Source organism: Dryobates pubescens, chromosome 39 (genome assembly GCF_014839835.1).
Source record: "Dryobates pubescens isolate bDryPub1 chromosome 39, bDryPub1.pri, whole genome shotgun sequence".
Classification (NCBI taxonomy): Eukaryota; Metazoa; Chordata; class Aves; order Piciformes; family Picidae; genus Dryobates; species Dryobates pubescens.
Genome location: NC_071650.1, coordinates 1,417,030 through 1,434,690, shown reverse-complemented (window position 1 = coordinate 1,434,690; position 17,661 = coordinate 1,417,030). Strand labels below are relative to the sequence as shown.

Here is a 17,661-nt window from a genome sequence, read left to right as displayed (position 1 = left end):
TGGTTTTGGGGAGGGGAAAACAAAACAAAAGAAAACAAAATCTCACCTTTGGAAGTGATTTGCTGTTTGCTGTTTATCCTGAAACCCAGTGGGAAAGGTTCTCCCCCAGGAAGTGATTCAGTTTCCCATTCTCTCTGCCATCATTTGAATGTGCATCTCTCAGGTAGCTCACTCCTTAGCTACAAATACATACATCTGAGTTCACTTCTCCTGTTTTCCATCTGCTCTTTGTTGCTTGCTGGTGTCCCCAGCAGAAGAAGGATATAGAACCTCTGGAGCAAATCCAGAGGAGGGCCACAGGGCTGGAGATCCAAGGGCTGGAGCAGTTCTGCTGTGAGGATAGGATGAAGGAGCTGGGGGTGTTCATCCTGGAGAGGAGAAGACCACAGGGGGACCTTAGAGCTACCTCCAGTACCTGATGGGATACTACAGGCAGGCTGCAGAGGGACTTTTCCTGAGGGTGTCTGGAGACAGGCCAGGGGGGAATGGTTTGAAGCTGAGGCAGAGCAGGGTCAGACTGGAGCTGAGGAAGAAGTCCTGCAGTATGAGAGTGGTGAGAGTCTGGAACAGGCTGCCCAGGGAGGCAATACCTCCCTGGAGGTGTTCTAAGGTCAGACTGGATGAGGCCTTGAACAACCAAGTCTAGCTGAGAGGTGTCCCTGCCCATGGAAGGGAGGCTGGAGTAGATGAGCTCTGAGGTGCCTTCCAAGCTGAGCCACTGTGTGATTTGGGGGTTTGTTTCAGTCTTTCTTATATTTATAGCTAGTTTTCATTTTTAATTAACAACTCATGGCAGCTTTGGGAACATCCAGTCTGGGTCTGAAGCTGCACTTATCTCTGCTGTGGACTGAAAACAGTCAAGGAGGAACAATGCCATCTGTGAACATTTACACTTCCTTCTGGGGGCACTGATTTCTAAATCAAGCCCAGATATTTCTGCCATGGACAGAAATGTTTGCTTGCCAGATGAAGGTTCCAGGCCATTAGTTTTATGTGCTGGGTGACTGAGATTTCAGCAGATATATTTCTGCTGCAAAAAAAAAACCCCACCCAACAACAACAACAACAGCCTGAGCCATTATGGAGCACAGCAGAGTTCTGCTCAGAATGTGACATTGAAATAATGGAATCATAGAATCAGCCAGGTTGGGAAAGACCTCAGAGATCATCAAGTCCAACCTATCACCTAACACCTCCTGACAACCAAGCCATGGCTCCAAGTGCCACATCCAAGCCTTTCTTGAACACCTCCAGGGACAAGGACTCCACCACCCCCCTGGGCAGCACATCCCAGTGGTCAATGACTCTTTCTTGTCTTTTCCAACCTGGGTGATTCTGTGAATCTGTGGTTCTGTGATCCTGATTCTGTATCACTGCTGGCTTGCTTCTCAGGCCTGCTGCTTTTCTATGAGCCAGAGTGATGAGAGGTGCCAGGACTGCCTGAAACAGTGCTTTGCAGGCAATGTTTCTTAGCTGGTTCCAGCCCCCCACCCTCCCATCAGAAGAGCAGTTGAGTGTTCTTTGCTTGCAGCTGTGCAATCAAGTCCAACCACATCAGTACCTGAAGAGCAGCACAATGAGACAAAGGGATAAAAAAACCATCTCCCAAACCCAAGAGACATTTAAATCACCTCATTATGCACACTTGGGAAGTACATCTTGTTACCAGCAGAGTTTTCTCCCCCTCTGCCTCTCCTGCCTTGTGTTTCTGATGTGCTTTACTCTAATTTCCATTGCATTAGGCTGTTAGCTGATTGTAGTCAGGAAGGTTTCTCACCTTGCAAACAGATTTACACTTCCAGTGTTACTGACAGGTCATTGTGGGAATAAGAATGGGCAAAGGTTTCAGTTTGCTTGGCCATCAGGGAAGAAATCATCAGCATGAGCTGATCCTGATGACCTTCCTAGGGTGATGTTAACAAGACCACATCTGGAATGCTCTGTGCAGTTCTAGGCTCCCCCAGTGCAAGAGAGACAGGGAACTACTGGAGAACTTGGCAGGCTGGAGAGCTGAGCCCAGGACAACCTCATGAGGTTCAACAAGACAAAATGCAAGGTCCTGCAGCTGGGTCAGGGCAATGCCAGGCACTGATAGAGGCTGGGCAGGGACTGGCTTGAGAGCAGCCCTGAAGAAAAGGCCTTGGGGGTGCTGGGGGATGAGAAGCTCAGCAGGAGCCAGCAGGGAGCACTTGCAGCCCAGAGAGCCAAGCAGAGCCTGGGCTGCAGCAAGAGAAGTGTGGCCAGCAGGGCCAGGGAGGGGATTCTGCCCCTCTGCTCCACTCTGCTGAGACCCCACCTGGAGCTCTGGGGCCAGCTCTGGAGCCTCTCTTCCAGGAAGGATCTGGAGGTGCTGGAAGGGGTCCAGAGAAGGGCCAGGAGGGTGAGCAGAGGGCTGGAGCTGCTCTGCTCTGGAGACAGCCTGAGAGAGTTGGGGTTGTGCAGTCTGGAGAGGAGAAGGCTCCCAGGAGACCTTCTTGTGGCCTTGCAGGATCTGCAGGGGGCTCCAAGAAAACTGGGGAGGGACTTCTGAGGGTGTCAGGGAGGGATAGGACTGGGGGGAATGGAGCAAAACTAGAAGTGGGGAGATTCAGATTGGATGTCAGGAAGAAGTTGTTGCCCATGAGGGTGGTGAGAGCCTGGCACAGGTTGCCCAGGGAGGTGGTGGAAGCCTCCTGCCTGGAGGTTTTTCAGGCCAGGCTGGCTGTGGCTGTGAGCAACCTGCTGCAGTGTGAGGTGTCCCTGCCCATGGCAGGGGGTTGGAACTGGCTGCTCCTTGAGGTCCCTTCCCACCCTCTCAATGAGAGAGTCTAAGGGAGAGCTGCAAGGATGGTGAAGATCCTGGAGCACCTCTCCTCTGAGGAAAGACTGAGAGTTGTTTGGGGCTGTTTGGTCTGGAGAAGAGAAGGCTGAGAGGAGACCTTATCAATGTCTACCAACACCTGCAGGGTGGCTGCCAGGAGGATGGAGCCAGGCTCTGCTCAGTGATGCCCAGTGAGGGAGTAAAGTCACAGGCTCACAGGATGTTAAGGCTGGAAGGGACCTCCAGAGATCACCAAGTCCAGCCCCCTGCCAGATCAGGCCAGAGTGTACTTCTCTGCTACCAAGTACACTTTCTACTTTCCAGCCACCAGCAGGACCCTCTGCATCACAAGCTGCTTTCTCTTGAACAGCCTTAAGCTGGCTCTTGGGTAGTTTTTGCTTGTTCTTTTTTTCCCCCCCTCCTTTTCCACTTTTTGCTTCCATAAAGGTTCTCCTGCAGTGATAATTTTGCTGATGGCCACAGAATCACAGAATGGTTTGGTGTGGAAGGCACCTCCCAAGCTCATCCAGTCCAACCCCCTCTGCAGTCAGCAGGGCAGCTTGCTCAGAGCCCTGTCCAGCCTCACCTTGAATGTCAGTTTAAAATGCCCCTCAGAAGGGGGGTGTGCCTGCAGATGGAGGAGGGAGCCTCCAGTCCTCTAGAGAGGCTAAATTCAAAAGCAGCTGCATGACCAGAGAAAGGCAAAGCTGTGTCTCTCCACCAGCATCAGAGCCTAGTCCCCAGCCCCCTTGGCTAGCATTAGAGCCCCCAGCCCCCTCCCAAAGGAACTGGCAATGTCTCTAGTTCAAGGCAGCCCACACAGCAGCAGCAAGCTGCAGGAGCTGTGAGCTGTTATTTTAGCTCCCAAGGAAAGCAATTACTATAGCAACCAACACATTCAAGTGGCTCTTTGGCTGCTGCTGCCGAGACACAAACCACTTCCACACACAAAGGGGCATCTGAAACACGCCCTGCAAAGCCTTCTCCAGTAAGCTGGGGGCTTTGGAAGAGCCTTGGAGCACGTGTGGGAAGTGGCTCCTGAGAAATGAGTGGCAGAGGAACACAGCAAGCAATTGGCCCATGCCGTGATCCTGAAGTAACCTAACCCATGGTGCAGTCTGTTTGCCCCTGAAGGGATGAAGCAAAGCAGCAGACAAAGGAAAAGAAGTGCAGGCTCCAGCTGAAGCCTCTGTGCTGGGAAGCAGCCACCCTGACCCTCCAGGAGGAGGCCTAGAGGGGCTGGGGGGGTCCTGAGCATAGAGAAGGAGGCCTAGAGGGGCTGGGGGGGTCCTGAGCATAGAGAAGGAGGCCTAGAGGGGCTGGGGGGGTCCTGAGCATGGAGAAGGAGGCCTAGAGGGGCTGGGGTGGGGGTGTCCTGACCATAGAGGAGGGGTCTGGGGGAGTCCTGACCATAGAGAAGGAGGCCTAGAGGGGCTGGGGGAGGGGTCCTGATCATAGAGGAGGGGTTGAGGGAGGGATCCTGATCATAGAAGAGGGGGTCTGGGGGGGTCCTGAGCATAAAGAAGGAGCTAGAGGGGCTGGGGGAGGGGTCCTGATCATAGAGGAGGGGCTGGGGGAGGGATCCTGATCATAGAAGAGGGGGTCTGGGAGGGTCCTGACCACAGAGGAGGGGCCCAGAGAGGATCCAGCCCCGACCCCACTTTGTGCCCCCTCAGGCCCAGCCTCTGCTCCTGCTGATTTGATGTCTTTGGCTCCAGCCCAGCTCCTACTTTTGGCAGGGCTGCTGCCCCCTTCCACACACCCTCTAAGTGAGCACAACACATCCCCTTCACAAACCTGAACCTGCCTGTGAAGGTCAAAACATAGCTGAGTCCTAAAGTCATGCTCTGAGTCTGCAATCAACTGGAGGTAGCTGTGAGCAACCTGCTGCAGCCTGAGGTGTCCCTGCCCATGGCAGGGGGGTTGGAGCTGGCTGCTCCTTGAGGTCCCTTCCAGCCCTGACAGCTCTGTGATTCTATGACAACCACAGCTGGGTTTGAGATAGAAGACAAAATAGAGGAAGGAAAAGTAAGAATCAGATACAGTTAAAGGAAGGAAAAGTAACAGAAGGGCCTTAGGACCAGCCAGGAAGGGTCTTGTGAGCACAGGCACTGCGTGACAGAGAGGTTTGGGTGACTGCAGCCACTTTAGTCTGGTCTGAAGAGGAAAAAAACACCCAACTGAAAAAAACAGCAAAAGACAGAGGATCTAAAAGAAAATAGGAGGAGGAGGTCAAATCTGAAGTCTTGCTTCTGCCCTGCACAGCAGTTGCTGCCCTTCAGGCACCTGGAATTTCCAAGCTGCTGATGCCAGGGAAAGGAATTCTCATCCAGTCTGAAGCACCTGTCCTGTGAGGACAGAATGAGAGAGCTGGGGCTGTGCAGGAGGAGAAGGCTCCCAGGAGACCTTCTTGTGGCCTTCCAGGATGTGAAGGGGGCTCCAAGAAAGCTGGGGAGGGACTTCTGAGGGTGTCAGGGAGTGATAGGGCTGGGGGGAATGGAGCAAAACTAGAAGTGGGGAGATTCAGCTTGGATGTCAGGAAGAAGTTGTTGCCCATGAGGGTGGTGAGAGCCTGGCACAGGTTGCCCAGGGAGGTGGTGGAAGCCTCCTGCCTGGAGGTTTTTCAGGCCAGGCTGGATGTGGCTGTGAGCTGTAGTGTGAGGTGTCCCTGCCCATGGCAGGGGGGCTGGAACTGGCTGCTCCTTGAGGTCCCTTCCCACCCTGACAATTCAAAGATTCTATTTTTTCTCCATCCCCCCCAGTCCTGTCACTCCCTGACACCCTCAAAAGTCCCTCCCCAGCTTTCCTGGAGCCCCCTTCAGATCCTGGAAGGCCAGTATGGCCTGTGATGGTTCAGAGGAGGTGGGGGCAGGTAACCTGCCTGCATGGCATGCCCTCAGGGCTGTGCTGAAGCAGGAGCTGGGGGTTTGGCTGGCAGCAGGCTGCCGCAGCACCTTTTTTGGTGATAGTGAGAGGCAGCGTGGGGAAGCCAGCCTGCTGCCTGCCCAGCTCCTCCTGCAGGGCTGCAAGGCAGAGAAGTGAAACCACAGCCTTGGAGGTGTGCAGAGAACCTGCCTGAAGGCTCAGGGCCGTGGAAGTGCTGTGCTGTCAGTGCTCAGCATCTTCAGGGCTTGCCGCTGTGGTTTGTCTTCTGGGGAGAGAGCAGAACGCAAGGAGCTTGCACTTGCCTCTTGCTGCAAGCAAAACTCAGCCCCACAGCCAGCAAGGCCTCAGGCAATCTTGCTTTTAAAAACAGGAGTGACCACAGAGGCAGTTCTGTGGAGGGAGATTCATAGACTCCCAGAATGGGATGGTTTGGGTTGGAAGGAGCCTTGAATGTTATCCATCTCCAAGCCCCTGCCATGGGCAGCCTCCCGCCAGCCCAGCTTGCTCAAGGCCTCATCCAGCCTGGCCTTCAACACCTCCAGGGAGGGGGAAGCCACAGCCTCCCTGGGCAACCTGTGCCAGTGCCTCCCCACTCTCACTGTCATGAATTTCTCCCTACTCTCCAGTCTCAGTCTGCCCTCCTCAAGCTCCAGCCCATTCCCCCTTTTCCTACAAGGCCTTTCAAAGAGGCTGAACACAACTCACCTCCAGCTGGAGGGGTCCCTGCTGAGTGCAAGATGCCTCTTGGAGGCTCCCTTCCAGCTCAGTACGACCTGTGAACCTGTAAAAAGGCTTTGCCTGAGTCCTGAAGCTGCCACTGCTCCACTGCCCTCAGTGTTTCAGGCAAGCCTCTGTCTTGCTCGAGCTAGTTTCCATTTGTGGTTCCTCTGTCAGCAGCTTGGAAACCGAGCGGATGATTCACGAACGCATTTCGTCTGCGCTGTTGCTTCTGCACCAGGCACAATCTGGGGTGCCACTGGGGCTGAAGTGATGTTGCATTTGTGGAGGCAGCTGAGAAAGTGAAGGAAGTGTGCATGATGGTGTTATCAGACAGAGAGTTGGAGCTGGGCCTCCTCAGGTGTTGAGTCAGAGAAGCAAATCCAAATGGCTGCCGTGAATCCCTTCGTGACGACCTGGCTTTGCAAAGCAAATGCTTCCAGTGGCTGGAGAGGTGTGTGAGGGGAGACACTGTGAGGGAGCTAAGGTGCTGAAGGGTGAAAAAACTTCATGAGCCAATCTCTTCCACCTGCCAGGAGCCTTCCTGATGACCCCACCTCGAATACTGTGTCCTCTCCTGGTGTTCCCAGCATAGTAAGGACATGGAACTGCTGGGTGCAAGACCAGAGGAGGCCACAAAGGGCTGGAGCAGCTCTGCTACGAGGACAGGCTGAGGGAGCTGGGGGTGTGCAGCCTGGAGAGGAGAAGGCTCTGGGGAGACCTAATAGCAGCCTGCAGGGGGCTACAGGAAGGCTGCAGAGGGACTGTTCCCATGTGCATGGACAGGACCAGGGGCAATGGTTTGGAATGAGAGCAGAGCAGATTGAGATTGGATGTGAGGAACAAGTTCTGCAGCAGGAGGCTGCCGGAACACTGCAGCCCCCAGCCCTCCACCGCAGCAGCCGCTCCGTCCCGGCCAGCTCCCTGCGCGGCTGCGCGGCCGCCGGCCAGCTCCCGCTGGCCCCACAAGGCTCCTCCCAGCCCTGGAAGGCCATCCTTTGGCTTTTGCGACGGCTCCCGGGAGCTGCCTGCCCCCTGCCCCCGGCTGCCATTGCTGTGCTTCCCTTTGCTTCGCTTCCTCCTTCGCCGGCAGCTGCCGGGAGCGCTGCTCTTGGCCGCGTTTCGGGGAGCAATGACAGAAGTGAAGAGAGAGGTGTTCGGGCAGATGCCCCCAGAGCAAGGAGGGGGAGTGGTGGAGAAGTTCACCCTAAAGTCAGACAGCCTGAAAGTGGAGATCCTGTCCCTAGGCTGCATCATCGCTGCTCTGGAGGTGAAAGGCAGGGACGGAAAGTTTACAGACGTGGTCCTAGGCTTTGACACTTTGGAAGGTGAGTCGAAGTCTGCTCCTTTAAATACAAACAAATGGGTTGTAAAACCCCTAAAAAAAACCCCCAACCAACCAAACATTCAGGTGATTTAAGCAGCATTTGCTGCTGTGTTTATGGAATCATAGAACTGTCAGGGTTGGAAGGGGCCTCAAGGATCATCCAGCTCCAAGCCCCCTGCCATGGGCAGGGACACCTCACACTGCAGCAGGCTGCTCACAGCCACCTCCAGCCTGACCTGAAAAGCCTCCAGGCAGGAGGCTTCCACCACCTCCCTGGGCAACCTCTGCCAGGCTCTCACCACCCTCATGGGCAAGAACTTCTTCCTCACATCCAATCTGACTCTCCCCACTTCTACTTTTGCTCCATTCCCCCCAGTCCTATCACTCCCTGACACCCTCAAAAGTCCCTCCCCAGCTTTCTTGGAGCCCCCTTCAGATCCTGTAAGGCCACAAGAAGGTCTCCTGGGAGCCTTCTCCACACTGAACAACTCCAACTCTCTCAGCCTGTCCTCATAACAGAGCAGCTCCAGCCCTCTGCTCAATTATGTTATTAACACTTAATTATCTGTTCTGTGGGTCCCCTCCAAATGATGGGCTGAACAAACACAACTCTTGCTGTGTGTCCTGGGCTCAGTGGTAGATAGGAAACTGGGACACTGGTTGCTCCAGGTTGCAGTGTGCCCCTCTAAAAAGTGCCTGGATGGCCTTCCAGGGCTGGGAGGAGCCTTGTGGGGCCACCGGGAGCCGACCAGGACGGAGCAGCTGCTGCGATGCAGGGCTGGGGGCGCTCAGCCTGGAGAGGAGAAGGCTCCAGGGAGACCTCAGAGCTGCAGTTCAGGATCTGCAGGGGAGCTGCAGGCAGGCTGGGCAGGGACTGTTGAGAAGGGCTTGGAGTGCTAGGCCCAGGGGCAAGGGTTTGAAAGTGGAGCAGGGCAGCTTGAGGTTGGCCCTCAGGAGGAAGTTGTGCCCAAGGAGAGTGGGGAGACACTGGCACAGGCTGCCCAGGGCTGGGCTTGAGGCCCCATGCCTGGAGCCCTTGAAGCTGAGCCTGGCTGTGTCCTTGTGCAGCCTGCTCTAGCTGGAGGTGTCCCTGCTGAGTGCAGGGGGGTTGCACAGGATGCCCTTGGAGGCTCCCTCCCAACCCAGTGCAGTCTGTGGCTCTGTGTGCATGGCTGTTGAGCAGTGTCCTGTGAAGCACCAGAACTGCAGTCACCTCTTTAGTGCTGTGGAAATTAAAGAGACACCTCTGTGGCTGTGAGCACAGCTGGAGGGCAGCCCCCCCTGCCCCACTGCTGCTGCCTGCCTGTGTGCTGTTCCCTGGGCAGGCTACACCAGGAAGCATCCCTTCTTCGGCGCCGTGGTGGGGCGCGTAGCCAACAGGATTGCCAAGGGCAGGTTCACCCTGGAGGGCAAGGACTACCAGCTGGCCCTCAACAACGGGCCCAACAGCCTGCATGGAGGAGCCAAGGGCTTTGACAAGGTGAGAATCGGCCTGGCAGGTCCTGGTGGAGGGCTGGAGCTGCTCTGCTATGAGGACAGGCTGGGAGAGTTGGGGTTGTGCAGGTTGGAGTGGAGAAGGCTCCCAGATCAGTGCTCCAGCCAGCCTGGGGGCTGATGAGGAGGAAGCCTGCAGCTGCACTTTGGTGGCAGCAGTATCTGAACACGCTGCTGGGCTTCAGCAAACAACCCCTTGAGCTTTAAAAGTGCTGCTAGCTCTGTGCTTGCTGAGCCTCTCATGGCTTCTCCTTCAAAGAACTTCAGCAGCAACTCCTGTTTCAAGCCAGGGTGTCCCACAGCAGTAGGAGCTGCTGGGGAACCACAGGAGCACCTGGCCCTGCAGCCTGCTTCTCACATCTGGCACCCTCACAGTTCCTGAGTTTTCCTTCTGACAGCTGCCCCAAGGTTGTGGTCTCTGTGTGGGACATGAAAGAGGTCATCTAGGGATATCCTCTCTCTGTTTGGCATTGGGGAGGCCACACCTGGAGTGCTGGGTTCAGTGTTGGGCCCCTCACTCCAAGAAGGACACAGGATCTGGAGTGGGTCCAGAGAAGGGCAGGGAAGCTGCTGAAGGGCCTTGAAGACAAGCCTGGTGGGGAGCAGCTGGGGGGAAGGGGGTTGTTTAGTCTTCAGAAAAGGAGGCTGAGGGCAAACCTTGTCACCCTCTGGAGGTGCTGGTGCTGAACATGAGCCAGGGTGTGCCCAGCAGGCCAAGAGGGGCAACAGCAGCCTGGCCTGGATCAAGAGCAGTGTCCTGCAGGAGCAGGGCAGTGGTGGTGCCCCTGCTGTGGGCCCTGGTGAGGCCACAGCTTGGAGACAGTTCTGGGCACCACAGCATAGGAAAGACATCGAGGAGCTGGAGGGTGTCCAGAGGAGAGCAACAAGGCTGGAGAGGGGTTTGGAGGCCATCATATGAGAAGCAGCTGAGGGAGCTGGGGGTGTTTATTCTGGGGAAGAGAAGGCTTCCTTCCCCTTTTTTATCCTTACCCCTTGCCTTTGTGAACCCTCCCTCTTATTGCTGTATGGAGTCACAGGAGCAACCAGGCTGGAAAAGACCTCAGAGATCATCAAGTCCAACCTATTCCCTAATCTGTTAAAGAAATTACCTCTCCTACTTCCCAGCCAATTCCAGGCTATTTGTTTCATGAATTTACCTCCTCCCTTTGCCCCTTTTCCTTTTCCCCTTTTGTCTTTCCTCACTAGGGACAGGTTGGACTTGATGATCCTTGGGGTCTCTTCCAACCTGTGATACTGTGAAAGGGGAGGGGGTGGGGGAGGAATCTCAATCTGTTACCATCTGAGCTTTTAAACTCCAGGTAAAGCTCAAAGCAGCACGGGGTGGGGGGAGGGCTTTTCAGCCCCCCACCCTGTCCCACCCATGGCATGCTCCTCACAGGTCCTCTGGAGCCCCCAGGTGCTCCCAAACGGGGTGAGCTTCTTCCGGCTCAGCCCCGACGGGGAGGAAGGCTACCCTGGAGACCTGCAGGTCTGGGTGACCTACACCCTGAGTGGCAAGGAGCTGGCCATCAACTACCGTGCCCAGGCGAGCCAGGTGACACCCATCAGCCTCACCAACCATGCCTACTTCAACCTGGCAGGGCAGGTAAGCCCTCTGCAGGAGGAGAAAGCCTTGGTGGGGGGGGGTGTGGGGTGACCCTTGGGCTTCCCCTAAGGGCACTGGGACCAGGGTGCTGCTCTGGGGACTCTGCCTGCTTAGAATCATAGAGCTGGCAGGGTTGGAAAGGGACCTCAAGGATCATCCAGTTGCAGCCCCCCTGCCATGGGCAGGGACAGCTCACACTACAGCAGGGTGCTCACAGCCATGCTTCTAGGGAGACAGCGCTGGAGGTGGTCACTGCATTGTGGGCTGCAGGCAGCTTGGGAGCTGGGGCAGGACTGAACCACACAGACCTCACCTGAGGCCAAGGGCAGCCTGGGCTGCATCCAAAGCAGTGTGGCCAGAGCTGGAGAGAGGGGATCCTGCCCCTCTGCTCTGCTCTGCTCTGGGGACACCTCACCTGCAGGGCTGTGCCCAGCTCTGGGGCCCCCAACACAAGAGAGGCCTGGACCTGATGAAGAGGGTGCAGAGGAGGCCACAGAGATGCTCAGAGAGAACCTCTGCTATGGGGACAGGCTGGGAGAGCTGGGGCTGTTCAGCCTGGAGAGGAGAAGGCTCCAGGGAGACCTCAGAGCTGCAGTTCAGGATCTGCAGGGGAGCTGCAGGCAGGCTGGGCAGGGACTGTTCAGAAGGGCTTGGAGTGCTAGGCCCAGGGGCAAGGGTTTGAAAGTGGAGCAGGGCAGCTTGAGGTTGGCCCTCAGGAGGAAGTTGTGCCCAAGGAGAGTGGGGAGACACTGGCACAGGCTGCCCAGGGCTGGGCTTGAGGCCCCATGCCTGGAGCCCTTGAAGCTGAGCCTGGCTGTGTCCCTGTGCAGCCTGCTCTAGCTGGAGGTGTCCCTGCTGGGTGCAGGGGGGTTGCTCAGGATGCCCTTGGAACCTCCCTGCCTTTTAGTCTTACCCAGTTAATAACTGGGCTTGGAGGAAAGGTACTTGGGAAACAAAAGGCTGCTGGGCAGAGCAGTAGGATCAGCCAGAGCAGTCACATTGAGGTGTGAGACACAGACCCTTACAAGTGTTAGTGAGAGAATCTCAGCCCCTCCATGCAGGAGATGGAGGTCTGCCCAGGCTGCTGCCCTGACAGTGCTGGGCAGCTCCCCCTCCCTTGGTGCTCCCAGTGCAGCTCAGGCCTGGTCCCAGAGGAACAGGTGACCTTTGAGCTGCTCAGATTAGACTTGCAGGCTCAGCTTTCATCCTGCTCACCTTCCAGCCCAGCAGGTTCCCTGCCAGCATACCTGGGGCTGCAGGAGAGGAAGAGCAGCACAGGCTCCTGCACTGCAGAAGATGAGCCAGGAGGATGTGTTGCACTTCCTCCTGTTTGCTTCCTTCTGCTTTTGGCTGCCACTGTGTGCTCAGCAGCCAGTGTGTTTTGGCCAGTTGATCTCCAGGGTGACAGTGCCTGCTTAGGTACAGAAGGGTTTGGAAAACAGGGCTGGGGAGGAGCAGCTGAGGGAGCTGGGGGTGTTTGGTGTGGAGAAGAGGAGCCAGAGGGGAGACCTCCTTGCTCTCTGCAGCTCCCTGAGAGGAGGCTGGAGCCAGGTGAGGCTTGGGCTCTTCTCCCTAGTAACAAGTGATAGGAGGAGAGGAAATGGCCTCAAGTAGCCCCAGGGGAGGTTTAGGTTGGAAACTTCTTGCCTGAAAGGGTTCTCAAAGCCTGTCAGGGGAGGTGGTTGAATGCCCATCCCTGAGGTGTTTCAGAGAAGCAGAGCTGTGGTGCTGAGGGCCACTCTTTGGCACCAGCCTCAGCAGAGCTAGCACATGGTTGGACTGGATGATCCTGAAGGCCTTTCCCAGCCAAAACAGTTCTCTGACTGCATGATTCTAAGTTCAGTCTCAGCCCTGCAGGATTTCCAGCTCCTAGGTCCCGTGCAGGTTCTTGCCTGTGCTGGTACCTGTGTGCCCAGGGCTGAGGTGGGGTGATGGCCAAGGCACCAAACAAATCAGCCATAGCACCAAGGTGGGCAGTCCCTTCCTGGCTGTGCTTGGGGCTGCTGGGGTGGTGGAAGGGCTGTAGCAGGAGTCACAGCATTCCCATCTCCTGCAGGGCTCAGGAGATATCTATGACCACGAGATCTCAATTGAAGCAGACTCCTACCTGCCTGTGGATGACACCAAGATTCCTACAGGTAGGTGGTGTGGCACCAGTGGCACTGAGAATCACAGAGTCATAGCATGGGCTGGGCTGGAGGGCAGCTGCAAAGCTCAAGCCAAAGAGTGCTGCTCAATGGAGCTGGCAGCCAGGCACCAGTGGTGTTCCTCAGGGCCCAGTGCTGGGAGCACTCCTGTTTCACATCTTTATTGCTGACCTTGCTGAAGGCCCAGAGTGTGTCAGCAGCAGGTTGGCAGATGGCACCAAGTGAGGTGGCAGTGTTGGTCTGCACCAGGGCAGGGAGGCTCTGCAGAGGGACTTGGAGAGGTTGGATCCATGGCCAAGGGTAACAGCAGGAGCTCCAACAAGGCCAAGTGCCAGGGCCTGACCTTGGGTCACAACCACCCCAAGCAGTGCTGCAGGCGTGGGGCAGTGTGGCTGGAAAGCTGCTGGCAGAAAGGGAGCTGGGGGTGCTAATGGCCAAGCAGCTGAAGAGGAGCCAGCAGTGTGCCCAGGGGGCCAAGAGAGCCAGGGGCATCCTGGCTGGCATCAGCAATGCTGTGTCCAGCAGGAGCAGGGAGGGCATTGTCCTCTGGGCCTCAGCTCTGGGCAGGCCACACCTCGAGGGCTGGCTCCAGTTTGGGGCAGCTCAATGCAAGAGAGAGGTGGAGGGGCTGGAGCCAGGGCAGAGGAGGGCAAGGAAGCTGGGAAGGGGCTGCAGGAGAAATCTGAGGAGGAGCAACTGCAGGAGCTGGGGATGGTTAGTGGGAAACAGAGGAGGCTGAGGGCAGACCTCATGGCTCTCTCCAGCTGCCTGAAAGGAGGTGAAGCAGCACGGTGCTGGAGGCAGTGGGGACAGGCAGGGCAGAGGCTGCTTTGGCCTGAAGCTCCTCCCTGACTTGAGGGCAGGCACTGACACAAGCTGAGCAAAACCACCTGGGCTGGGAGAGACACTCCATGCAAGCTGACTGCACAGCAGGTTTGGTTCATGAACACAGCCACAGCTTTGGTTTTAGCAGACCCCTGAGCTGGAGCACTTCAGAGTCACAGATTGCTCTGGGTTTGGAGGCACAATCACAGTATTAACCAGGTTGGAAAGGACCTTTGAGATCAACCAGTCCAACCCATCACCCAACACCATCTAATCAACTCAACCATGGCACTAAGTGTCTCTTCCAGGCTCTTTTTAAACATCTCCAGTGATGGTGACTCCACCACCTCCCTGGGCTGCCCATTCCCATGGCCAGTCACTCCTTCTGTGAAGAACTTCTTGCTAAGATCAAGCCTAAACTTCCCCTGGCACAGCTTGAGACTGTGTCCTCTTGTTCTGGTGCTGGTTGCCTGGGAGGAGCCCAACCCCCACCTGGCCACAACCTCCCTTCACGGAGTTGTAGAGAGCAGTAAGGTCTCTCCTGAGCTTCCTCTTCTCCAGGCTAAGCAACCCCAGCTCCCTCAGCCTCCCCTCACAGGGCTGTGCTCCAGACCCCTCCCCAGCCTCCTTGCCCTTCTCTGGACACCTTCCAGCAGCTGAACATCTTTGACCCAGCTCCTCACAGCAGCATCCCCGGGGGCTGACAGCTCTGCTGGAGGACAAGGCAGCGATGTGCCAGCCACAGGGCAAGCGAGCAGGGCCGCGGGGAGGCAAGGACCGGGACGAGCTGAAAGCCCCGAGCCGAGCCGGGCAGGGAGCCGGGCAGGGAGCCGGGCAGGGAGCCGAGCCGCGGGCTGACGCCGCTGCTCTGCCCGCCCAGGGGAGGTGGCCGCCGTGCAGGGCACCGCCTTTGACCTCCGGCAGCCTGTGGAGCTGGGGAAGCGCCTGCGGGACTTCCGCCTGGACGGCTTCGACCACAACTTCTGCCTGCAGCCGGCAGGGGCTCGCCGCTTGGCGGCCAGGTGAGGCTGGCAGCCCCGGAGCCCTGCTCTCCCTCCGCAGCCGGCGGGCTGCTCCTTCACCCGGCCCCTGGGCGTCCTGCCCTGCCATCTCCCCAGGGCTTGCCACCTGCCCACCGGCAGGGCCTTGGAGGTCCACACCACCCAGCCTGGCATCCAGTTCTACACCGGGAACAACCTGGATGGCTCCCTGAAGGGCAAAGGTGCTGCCACCTACCCCAAGCACTCAGCTTTCTGCCTGGAAACTCAGGGCTGGCCTGATGCCGTCAACAAGGTGAGCTCTGCCCCTCTGAGCTGCTGGGCTCCTGTGCCAGGGCTCCACCCCACCCCCCTGGGGTGGTAAAGGTAAGGCCAGAGTTCATGGGGTGAGAGAATGCTTTGCAGGAAGCAGAACTGGCCAGGACAGGAACTGGCCAGGACACAAGCAGCACAGGATGCAGCAGGGCTCAGGCAGTGCAGTGGAGCCCAGCCCTGAGCAGCTTCCCCAGGGTATGGCTCTGGAGCTGGAGACCCCCACGGGGGCCTTGCCACAGCCTCTCCACAGGGCCTGAGCCCAGCCAGGGAAGGCACTGAGCCACTCAGCCAGGTGGCAGGGGACCAGCTGGGGGGTGGGGGGAACACGACCAGGGGCCAGCCCCAGAAGGCTGAGGGGACAGAGCCATGGCCTGGTGACCTTCTCCGGTCCATTGCTGTCGCTCAGTCGCTGATGTGCTGCTGCCTCTGCCCCCAGCCTCACTTCCCCAGCACCCTGCTCCGGCCGGGCGAGGAGTACAACCACACCACCTGGCTCCTCTTCAGCGCCGCCTGAGCCGGGACGTGCCAGCTCCTGCCGCCCGCAGCGGTCAGCGCCGCCCGCAGGCCAGCCAGGAAGCCTGCGGGGTGCCGAGCGCCGCCTTCAGGCCACCCCGGGTGATGCAGCGTTCCCAGCTGGCAACTTCTTTCCCCTCTGTGGTTTTCACCAGTGGCTTCCTGCTGGATTCAACTCCTGCCACCCCCTCTGCTGTTCTCTTCTCTCCATCCCATTTCACCTCCAGTGGGAGGTTTTGTTTCACATTAAATATGTGCTGGAAACCCCTTGTCTGGGGCCATGGCATGTGCCAGCTCACACTGCAGGGGAACAGTGGGCACCGTGCTGGGCACTCTGCCTGCTCTTTCCATCAGCTCTTCCCAGCCAAGTGCTCTGAGCTCTGCTGCCTCCTGTGCTCTCCCTGTCCCTGAGCTGCCTCACAGCTCACTATCAGCTCACCAAAGACTGCTTCTTGCCCTTCCCATGCCAGGAAAGAGGGCAGCCCTCCTGGCTGCAGCCCCCAGGTGTGGCAGCAGGGTTGTGGTACCCCCTGCTGGCTGGCATTCCCCCAGCTGGCTCCACTCCTGTTGCAAAGCCCAGCAGGCAGAGCTGCACAGCAGCATCCTGGCTGCTGGAGTGGAGGGGAGCAGCTGCAGCCTTCTCTAGAGCTGAAGATACAACCGAGGGAGGACAGTATTAGAGTCACAGACTGGGCTGGCTTGGAAGGGACCTCCAAAGGGCATCCAGCCCAACCCCCCTGCACTCAGCAGGGACATCCCCACCTAGACCAGGCTGCCCACAGCCCTGTCCAGCCTCACCTTGATAACAACAACCAAACAAAACCAAAACAACAAACAAAACATAACAAAGAAATAATGCAAGCAGCAAAGTAGCCATCAGGCCTGGCTGTCAGGAATGGCTTCTCTTACACTTGGAGCCTTCTGCAGGTGTTTATTCACCTCCAAGGTGGAACTGACTCGAGTCAAAGCTCACCCTGAAAGCTTTGGAGCCTTCTGCAGGTGTTTATTCACCTCCAAGGTGGAAGTGACTTGAGTCAAAGCTCACCCTGAAAGCTTTGGAGCCTTCTGCAGGTGTTTATTCACCTCCAAGGTGGAAGTGACTTGAGTCAAAGCTCACCCTGAAAGCTTTGGAGCCTTCTGCAGGTGTTTATTCACCTCCAAGGTGGAAGTGACTCGAGTCAAAGCTCACCCTGAAAGCTTTGGAGCTTTCTTCAGGTGTTTATTCACCTCCAAGGTGGAAGTGACTTGAGTCACAGCTCACCCTGAAAGCTTTGGAGCTTTCTTCAGGTGTTTATTCACCTCCAAGGTGGAACTGACTTGAGTCGCAGCTCACCCTGAAAGCTTTGGAGCCTTCTGCAGGTGTTTATTCACCTCCAAGGTGGAAGTGACTTGAGTCACAGCTCACCCTGAAAGCTTTGGAGCCTTCTGCAGGTGTTTATTCACCTCCAAGGTGGAACTGACTTGAGTCGCAGCTCACCCTGAAAGCTTTGGAGCCTTCTGCAGGTGTTTATTCACCTCCAAGGTGGAACTGACTTGAGTCGCAGCTCACCCTGAAAGCTTTGGAGCCTTCTGCAGGTGTTTATTCACCTCCAAGGTGGAACTGACTTGAGTCAAAGCTCGCCCTGAAAGCTTTGGAGCCTTCTGCAGGTGTTTATTCACCTCCAAGGTGGAAGTGACTTGAGTCACAGCTCACCCTGAAAGCTTTGGAGCCTTCTGCAGGTGTTTATTCACCTCCAAGGTGGAACTGACTTGAGTCACAGCTCACCCTGAAACGGTTTGGGCCAAGCAGAGCTTTGCAGAAAAACTAAGAGCAAGGAGGAAAAACCACCACAGAGGCATAAAAAAAGGGGGCAAAGGCCAAGGCTTAGCCATCTGCAGAGGTGGGCTTTAAATGTCCCTCTCAGCAAAGGGCATTCCACAAGAGCTGTGAGAGGGAGCTGGCTTGAGCTGTCCTTGCTGTGGTGGAGGGGGCAGGGGGTAGGCTTCACCCTGAGGGTGGTGAACACAAGCAGCAGGGTCGCTCCAGAGAGGGG

The 17,661-nt window shown here is 57.0% G+C and overlaps 1 protein-coding gene across 1 annotated transcript; it reads left to right on the top strand.

The window, feature by feature from the left end:
• The first annotated feature begins 7,468 nt into the window (after window positions 1–7,468).
• On the top strand, window positions 7,469–15,635 carry GALM (galactose mutarotase). Its single transcript, XM_054177244.1, has 7 exons — window positions 7,469–7,731; window positions 9,056–9,210; window positions 10,624–10,830; window positions 12,887–12,968; window positions 14,683–14,824; window positions 14,921–15,095; window positions 15,552–15,635. The coding sequence occupies exons 1-7, from the start codon at window positions 7,536–7,538 to the stop codon at window positions 15,627–15,629; spliced, it is 1,035 nt and encodes a 344-aa protein (XP_054033219.1). The 5' UTR covers window positions 7,469–7,535; the 3' UTR covers window positions 15,630–15,635.
• Window positions 15,636–17,661: the final 2,026 nt, after the last annotated feature.